The sequence below is a fragment of the Acomys russatus genome, chromosome 27 (genome assembly GCF_903995435.1).
Source record: "Acomys russatus chromosome 27, mAcoRus1.1, whole genome shotgun sequence".
Lineage (NCBI taxonomy): Eukaryota > Metazoa > Chordata > Mammalia > Rodentia > Muridae > Acomys > Acomys russatus.
This window is the reverse complement of record NC_067163.1, coordinates 8,932,433-8,941,791: the sequence shown is the minus strand read 5'-3', so window position 1 is coordinate 8,941,791 and position 9,359 is coordinate 8,932,433. Positions and strand designations below refer to the sequence as shown.

At 51.9% G+C, this 9,359-nt stretch overlaps 1 protein-coding gene across 1 annotated transcript; it reads right to left on the bottom strand.

Annotated features, from left to right (window-relative positions):
* Window positions 1–323: 323 nt before the first annotated feature.
* On the bottom strand, window positions 324–7,852 carry Cln8 (CLN8 transmembrane ER and ERGIC protein). Its single transcript, XM_051169747.1, has 3 exons — window positions 7,586–7,852; window positions 1,945–2,603; window positions 324–707 (listed from the first exon to the last, which is right to left on the bottom strand). Exons 2-3 carry the CDS (start codon window positions 2,488–2,490, stop codon window positions 384–386), a joined length of 870 nt encoding a protein of 289 aa, XP_051025704.1. The 5' UTR covers window positions 2,491–2,603; window positions 7,586–7,852; the 3' UTR covers window positions 324–383.
* Window positions 7,853–9,359: the final 1,507 nt, after the last annotated feature.

Here is a 9,359-nt window from a genome sequence, read left to right as displayed (position 1 = left end):
GAAAAAGAACATGACTTCCAAACAAGGCACGTTCACAGTCACACAGGGTCCTTCCTAGTGAACCCTTTCAATTATCCGGACTGGCTTCCTTAGCAGCTTGCACACCGGGCCAACATGGCTCCCTCCCTGATGCTGACCCTGAAGAGCCAGCACGGCTGAGGCCACATCAAAAGAATCAGGAAGAGATCATGATGGCAAAGGCCTCCTGCAGGCTGATCAAAGCCTCAGCGTTACTTCACGGCTACTTTATAGTTAATACTAATTAGAAAACAAGTTAGTATTCACCTAGATCTAAACTTGTTTGTATCCTCATCTGTTCACCGGGCTCTGCAGAACCCTGGACACCCATCCGCTGGCACCACGCTCCACCTGGTCCCTGGGTACTAGAGCCTCTTCTTCTGAGGCACCTGGCCGTTGGTCCTTTCTTGCCTGCTGCCCTTGGCTTCAGGCTGTGCGAAGTTCCAATCCACAGGATTGAGAAGTTGCTGTGTCTTTTTGTGTGTCCAGTAGGGGTTGATGATGAGTGTGAGCAGGGCCAAGCCAGAGAGGAAGAGTGCAAAGTGAGGCAGGAACAAGCTGCCGAGGAGCGCGTCCCAGTGCGTGAAGCACACCCACCAGATGTGGTAGGTGAGGATCATGCGGCAGTGGAACATGTGGACCATGAGCCACTGGTTGACCTTCCAGAACAGGGAGTCCGACCAGCCGGCCTGTGCACAAAGCAAACACAGTGTCAGTACGGAAGGAGGGATGGCACCTGTGCCATTTACACACCACGGACTCTCGCCAGCGTTTGCTTTCCAGGGCTTAATTCTGAAGGAAGAAAGAGCCTGGGCCATCCCCTTATCAGCCCGGCCTGCTCTGCTTGCTCCCCACCCCCTAAGGCAAGGCTCAATTTTTTCTATCTTGAATTAGCACATGTTTATCGCATGGGCCTCACTTATCCAGCAACAGTGAGCACACAGCCAAGAGGGCCTTGGATGAAAGCTAAAAACGAACAAGCTGTCACACCAGGCTCACAGCAAAACCTAGAGGTGAGTTTCCGCAGCTGTAGCTGAGGCGGGGCGGCACTTGCTGCCTCGCCATGGACATAAAGTCAAGCTTGGCCACCCCACATAGACCAGGTGCTTCTTGGCACACAGGCCTCCTCAGACTGCCCACCCCGGTGCACATGTGGCTGCTGCTCCCTCACAGGATGAGACTCTGCCCTGTAGGAGCAGAATGTGGAAACTCAGGGGCTGGACTCAGGGCCAGCTGGGAGGTCCGGAAGCTAAGGTGTGGTGGCTACTGTTCTGGAGGCCGGGCCTCTGAGGTCTGAGGCAATGCTTACCTACAGGTTGTCCAGGAACCAACTTCTGAATTCAGTAAACCAGTAAGAGGTCGCTGCTCTCACAGTACCGTAAAGACACATGCATATATTCTGACAACCCCCTAGAGGGTAAGAGTTGCTGGCTTAAGGGGTGGCCCTTTGAGTGTATAGAATATTACACATGGATCTCTTCAGAATGTTTTAAGTGACTTAGTCCTAAGAGCCACTATCTTTCTTTTAACTCTAAGATTTTATTAAGTTTAAGAAGCTGAGAGGAGGGTCATGCTTTTAATCTCAGTATTTCTGAGGCAGAGGCAGGTGGATCTCTGTAAATTCAAGGCCAGCTTGATCTACAGAACTAGTTCTGGGGCAGTGAAGGAAACGCAAAGAAATCCTGTCTCAAAAAAACAAAACTAAATAGATTAGATGGATGGATAGACAGATGGATGGATGGATGGAAGGATGGACAGATAGAGAGACAGACAGACAGACGATAAGAAGCCAAATCCAGCCAGGTGATATCTTCCTGCACAGTCCTGATAGTAGGTCCCAGTGACATTCCAGCCAATGTGGTAGAGGCGTCCTGCTCTGCAGGCAAGCCATAGTACCCCCACAGCACCCCCTTGGGTGGCACCCACCTTTAGGAGCATCCAGGAGATGCAGGTGAAGGGCGTGCTCATCTCTAGGAGCAAAGTGGCCATGGCTAGATAGTGGCCAGCTCTGAGATTGAGCACTGACCCAAGAAACCCAAGGAAGGCGAAGGAGTGGTGGACAACCAAGAACACGTCAAACGTCCAGAAGAGCAGGTTGGACAGGTGGACAGCCACGTTCTCAAAGAAGAAGAATCCAGTGGCTGTGGTGATGTGAAACCAGCACCAGTTCTGCTGCCCAAGAGCTTTGTCGGCAGGAAGCACGGGGTCTCCCAGCAGAGCCCACAAGCCTGCAGTTGTGCTCTGGACGCCAAAGACGGCACGAGTAGCTGCCAGGTTCCAGAAGACCTTCTCTTTGGCCGCCAGGGAGCGGTAGGTGGCATTTAGGGAGGATGACAGCTGGTGGCAGACCACAAAGACACCCAGGTAGAAGACAAACCCAGCTACGGCTAGAGTGGAGCGAATCTTCCAGGAAGCATAGTCCAGGTCAAAAATGCTCTCCGCTGCCACATCATGGTTGTTTACAGGAGTCATGATCCTAACCTGGATGCCAGGGGTGTCCCCGGGCCACCACCCGGCAGCTGCGCTTGACGCCAGTCCACTTTCAGTGGCGCTGTCTCTTGGGTCTTTAGGTATCCATCTTCAATCTGAAGAAGAAAGGAAATTCACCTTGTGCTCACTCAGAAGAGGGAAGGCGAGAAACACGACACCACCACCGCCTCCCTCCCAGGCACACAGTCTACGCGCCCCGCCCCCCATCACAGGACAAAGGTGTGCGAAGTATTTCTTAATCGCTCTCCCTTACTCTTATGCTTACAAAGAGACACAAACCCTGCAAGGTGCCTTCAGACAGCACAGGAGAAGGAAACAGGAGGAGCCGAGACGCTCAGCCAGGAAGGAAGGCAGACACTACCTAACTTGGGGTGGAGGTGGGGGGGGCTCTCCCCACAGAACTCCAGTCTCAGCTCTAGCCTTTGCAGCAGCCTGGCAATAAACTACATAATCCAGGGGCCAAGCGCTGATACCGGAATACATACAAGCTGGGGCCTGGTCTCTAGAATCTGAGGTAAGGATGTTCCCTTCACGGTCCATGTTTGGGAAAGCTACGAATAAAAACACCATGCTTACATGGATGATGACGACCATGGGGCCAGGAACACCTGGGTTTAAATCCTGCTCCTGTGTATTCCGGCCATGTGGCCTTTGGACATTTCGGGGGCTCACTTTCCCCAAGAAGAGAGCAGCCCACGAGCTCTGGAGAGTAGTAGACGCTGTGGGACTATAGCAAGGTCTGGGACATGGTCCAGGTTGAGGTTCCCTAATCTAGAACATTCTAAGAGTTTATCTGAAGTGACTGTTAATTCCTTTTACAGTTCATTGCAAGTGCCCTATGCTGCTTCCTGTGACTTCAGTTCCTCCGGTAAGACCCCAAACTCTCCTGCATCTTGCTCCATGTTTTAGCTCTTTACATCCTGAGTTCTAATCTCTGCATATGGCCTCCTGCTCCTGGACCCAACCAGCCATCTTAAATCTCTTTGCTTCACATGCCCTCTAGTCTGTGGAGAAGCACCACACGCAGGCCAAATGCCCTTGTGGTAGGCTTCAGACAAACTCGCATGCCCTCTGGGACCAAATCTGAGCTGCACTCCAGTACTTAGCCCCAGGCTGCCTCACATCAGCCTTCTGAGGCAGAAGCCCAGCTTGCCCATCTTTTTATATAACTCAACTGCCTGGTACAATGGCTGGCGCACAATAGGCCCTCACGAAATACTTGTTGAATGTATACGCAGACTCTAAATTGTGCTTGGATGGCAAAAGTTACCTAAATCGCATCTACTGTGGCTGTGACATTGTCAAATCGAGGGTCTCAAGGCTGGAGGACATCATAAGACCTAATGAGCCTTTCATATCCGGAACCAGCATATCACTGACAGCCAGCCGGTCCCACAGCAAGCAGGACCAACCCTGACCCTACCTCCTCAACGGCAGGGTGCTTCCTCTAGCCTACTTTTGAGGGACAGAGGGTTGTGCCCTCACTGACTGAACCGCAAGGCAGCAGGGTGGGGTACCAGAAGCACATCAGCTCTCTACCTACACGAACCCATCCACTCTGTAGCCACAGAAGGCACCAGGACACGTGGCTTGTGCTGAGCTTGGAAGCAAGGCCCATCCCAAGGGACAAAGGAACCTGAAAGCATTACACTCCTAATCTGGCAGGGGCCCTACTGCCAAGGACAATATGCTGGAAGGGCTGGTTTTCCCCTAACTTTAACACGTGGTACAGCTGTATGGGCATACCTCTGATATCCCCTGCAATTCTGGGAGCCCTGTGTCATTGTCCCCCAAGTGTGTTTCCTAGCACAGGGAAGCACTCTCTGGAGATGACAACCTGGAGGCTGTTGCATGCACAGCCCACACCTGTGGCTCATGACTCTGCTTGTGGCAACACTAGTTTAGTCACAATTCCAATGACTCCCAATGACTCCTAGAGAAATTGAACATGATCCCACAGGGCTGGGGCATCTGGCCTTGATATGACTCTGCATTGTTTTTTGTTTTGCTTTTGTTTGTTTTTGGTTTTGGTTTTTCGAGACAGGGTTTCTCTGTGTGTGTTCCTGGCTGTCCTGGACTCACTGTGTAGACCAGGCTGGCCTCGAACTCACAGGGATTCACCTACCTCTGCCTCCTGAGTGCTAGGATTAAAGGCATGCACCACCATGCCCGGCTCTGCATTGTTTTTCTTTTTCTTTTTTCTTTTTCTGAGAATGAAGTTGGCTTTGAACTTGTAATGTCATTGTCCACCCCCACCCCCCACCCCCATCTTGCATTTGTCCACAAGTCATGAGACTGGGAACAAGTTCCCCTTCTGCTGTAATTGCATTACTGTACCAGTAGCCAACATGTCAGCTTCCTATGGGGCCTGTGCCTTGGCAGGGGCGGACCCCCAACTCTGGAAATCTCTAGTAGACCCACTTCCTAAATCAAGGGACACGAGTATTATCTCAAGAAGGCTCTGGTTTAGCCAGAGCAGGAAGATCCCTAGAACATCAGGATCAGTGGATCAAAGACAGCCCAGCCCAGTGGGTTCTCCCAGCTCCACCCAGCACAGTGGCTGACCCTGGAAATAAAAAGTGCATGGAAACACAGAATACTGTGTCAGGCACATCCACCTGGTCTGTTTCATCTTCACCAGAGAAAGAATGCTCTAAATCTTCAAGGTACCTTCAGAGAGGGCATCTAAAACACAGCAATGCACATCAGTCAGTCACTGACACAGACACAGCTGAGCAGACCTCCTGGCCATCCCAGAACAGGTGCCAAAGAGCTACAGAACTGCTGGATTATACACCAGAACGCATATCACACTTCAACCCCTATCGCCACCTTCCCCACTCGGGTTCTGTGCTTAGACCTCCTGCTATGGGTGCTTCTATACAGCAACATGCACCAAGCTTTAGGCAGCTTGTGTTGTCTTAGTAACTAACTGTACCAATCAGCATCCTTCATCTGGGGAGGCGGCAGCAAAGCCAACTTCAACTTCCTCAACCCTGAGAGTCACAGGCCAGGTTCTGGCTGCAGGGAGCCTGTCTGGTGTTAGGATGCTAGCTTGCCATCCCTCCCTGGAGTCCTGCCGGTCCCTCTGCAGAGTCAGAGCTGTGCCTAGTAGGCAGCAGATGCGAACGGGACCAGCTCAGTTCTCCTTTTGCATCTATTTCTGACCCTCAAACTGACCACATCCTTCTCATGTCAAAAAGGCAAAAAACGGGACACTGAGGCCTCTCTCACTCTTCTTCTGCATGCCTGCTTCACACCAAGCCTAACTTGAGGGCTTCTCCATACTGCATACTGTGTAAAGTATACTGCACAGTGCTTGCCTGTCACAGAGTCCTCCTGGCTGGTATACCTTACCCTCTGCCCTAAACCTCTGCAGCCTAGGGGCTGGGCTGCCCTTCCCTATAAAATCCAGCCATTTTGGCTACACTGGCCCTTTTGGTCTCCTGGCTCTCCCCCTTGCCCTCCCTCCTCTCCTCACATGAGTCATGTCCACTCTGGAATCTTCCAGATGTCTCTGGCTGTGCTCTCCCTCATATTTACATTTAAACTTTTCCCGCCACCATACCTACAACAGTCACAACCTTTCTTTTTCTTTTTCATTCAACCCTGAGATGCACCATTCGCCACTAACAGAGCAAGGCCAGTTGCTTCATAATCTCCAGTCAGGTGTGGCCTCTGGGAACCTGTAAATTTCCTTGATTTCTCTCCCCACAAAGGGGGAGCCATGGTCCAAAAGGCTGTGTGGCTTCACTGCACCCACGAACACTCATCTTTGGGCAGCACTCCTACAGTTACTCACTGCAGAAACCCGGCCACACTGGCTGTAGCTCTTCTTTGACACAATCAACAGACCATGCCATGGATGAGGTAAGAGGAGTCTCCCAACTCTCAGAACCACACACACAGGCAGTTGCTCAAAATATTTTCCCCAAAGCAAAAGAACTGTATGCTCAACAAAACTGAAAAAAAAAAAAAAAAAAAAAAAAAAAAAAAAAAAAAACAAACCCATAAGCCTGAAAATAGGGAAATGAAACCTTGTTATCCTCTGAGCGAGCTCTAAGCAATACCACAAGTTTCTGGCACTTGCTGAGTCAGTCTTGCTCTGGATAAAAACATTCCCTTTTTATTTTTACAGAAAGGGATAAATGCATGTAAGCTGTTTACCATTTCTTCGCCTTTAGCAACACATCAGACAACACCCCTCACTAGCCTTCTCCCATGTGGCTCTGGATGGCATAAGAGACGCCTGACTGGCCTGTGTGTTTATTTACCTCTCCAGGGTCCTAGAGGGATTTTTCCAGTTTCTCACTATCCTAACAAATCCTGTACTATCTCAGGGCAACTGTTCAGGGAGAGCGTTCATGGGGCCTAGAAAGGAGGCCCAGTCTCTGAGCATTGTTTTCATAACAACCAGCCCCTGGAAGACAGGGATGGTCTAACAGAGGTGTGGAAGACCCAGTGGGTGAGGAGGCACCTCATATTTTCACAATAACTGATGTCTCCTTGATCGTGACTTTTTCCAAATGCTCACACTCTCCCTGAAAAGTTTCAGTAAAAACAAAACACGGCAACAAATCCAATATATAGCTACAGATTTTATATGTAAACAGGCAAACAGTGATATATTCAAACAGTACTTTGCGGCTGCCACATTCAGGCAGACTATTAATACCTAATAAAAGGCCTCAGGCACCCTTACCCTGGACCTGTTACCACTCAGGTGCGCTGACGGCCAGGTGTCCTTATCCCTCCTCTCTTTCACTACGAGCTGACACCACCCACTCCCACCACCAGGTGATCAGGTTACCAGTGCTTTTTTTCCCCTCCGGTCCTATGATGATCCATGCTCAAGCTTCGTCCCAGGCCGGTCCATCACTTTGCTACCCCTGGTCCCAGGTTCTCTGGCGCCCCATGTCAACCTGTCCAAACGCACCCAAGTCTGGCTCATCACCCGCGCCCCCGGTGGTCTCACGACCTAGAGACCAAACCCAAAGGGATGCCTCCTCCTCGGGTGGTCAGGCAACCGCAGCCCCCACTGCAGGAGGATGTATAGTGGGCGCCCTCCACGTCTCACCTGCTTTAAGGTGAGCGGAACGGGGCCGCCGCTTCTTGTCCCATCAGCTGCTCAGACTCGCCATCCCAGGAGCTCCCGCGCCGCGGACACACCTCGTGACATGAGCCAGACAGGATACTAGCGGGTGGGTAGCACTGAAGTCTAGGACCCCACGTCCACCCGTGTCCCCGCCTCAGCAGGCTCGCCGGCTTTCGATCCGCCCTACTCTTAGCACCGGAGAATCACCCACGACACTGTCGCGCGCTGAGCAAACACTACCTACCGCGCACGCGCACCGCCGCAGACAACAGGCTTAGGCCCCGCCCCTGCGGGACACTACCATGGAGGGCTGGGGCGGGGGAGGGAAGAGAGCCGTACCACCCAGCGCCGCGGGGGCGCCTGGAGCCGCCTGCACTTGTGTAATACGCGCTGCGCGGGATCCCTAGAATAGGCTTTGGGAAAAGTCCGTGGAGGAATTCCTAAAGAACCCCAGCAGGCCGGAAGGTGGTGGCGCACGCCTTTTATCCCAGCACTCAGGAGGTAGAGGCAGGTGGATCTTTGACTTCGAGACCGACCTGGGCTAAAAAGCGAGTCTAGGAAAGCCAGGGCCATACAGACAAACCCTGTCTCGAAAAACAAATAAAATGAAAGAAAGAACCCGCAACTGACTCTCTACGCCCATCCTTCGGCCTAGACCGACTCCCAAGATCCTCCCCACCTAACACCCATCCCCACCTTGGGCCTCTGACCTCCCAGCTCAGAGGTGAGCCTCAAACTGATCACCCGGTTAGGGTTGCACAATGTGGGCCAGCGCTTGGAGCTCGCGGCGACTGACTGGAGCTGGCATACTGCTCTCAGGCTGGCAGAATGGACCAGAGCTTGTCCCATGCTACAGCGCCATTGTCTCCAAGGTGGCAGTTCCCTGCTCCAGTTTGCACAAAGACAGTGTGGATATAGGGTCCCTTAGGAAAAGGGGCCTCTCTTTTTGAGAGGCCTGTGCGAAGCTGCCCTGTGTTCCGGTCAAGAGCGGAAGCTAATAGACCCTGGATCCCCAGAACCAGCATTGCCCGAAGAGCAAAGACCTCTAGACCCAGTTCACCCATGCCATGCCCCTGCCAAGACCTGGGGCACGTAAGGTAGAATTGGGTGCAGCAGAATGGGTCCCCTCTCTCTGAGCAGTTGCCCTACTTGTAAAGCACCTGCAGTCACCTGCCATAGCAGGAAAACCAACCTGGCTCTGGAGTCACACAACTTGCCTCAGCACTCCTTGTGCAATGTCGGCTAATCGGGTGCTTTCAAATGTCTGGCTCGTATCTCGGCAGAGCAGTTGCCCACCCTACTTGGACTGCAGACAGGTGGGCCACAGAGCAGAGCTTTCCCCAGAACCCTGTAACACACTCTATCTTAAGGCCAGATACCTACTTAAAAAGACTCTAGGAGGAATAGAGTCAGGCACATACCCGCCGTCCTGGTTCTGATTTTGTTTCTGAACACCCAGGGATTTCAACATAGTTAATTAACGAGGCCCCTTGCAAAAGAACCTTTCAGAAATACACAAGATGGATGAGATGGCCAATCTGCTGTGACTTAAGCCGCATGCCCCTTTGGAAGTAAATGCCACGGAATCACCTGCTTTTGGCAGAGATTTGCATTGACACTCAATTTGTCTTATATCCCTGATGTCTCATCAATGTTTGTTTCACTTCTGACCTGGTATTTGTCACCTCCTCAGTCTGGGTCTTCCCACTCTGCCGTTGTGAGCACCTGCAGAGTTTCAAGGTCACTCCCAAGCTAT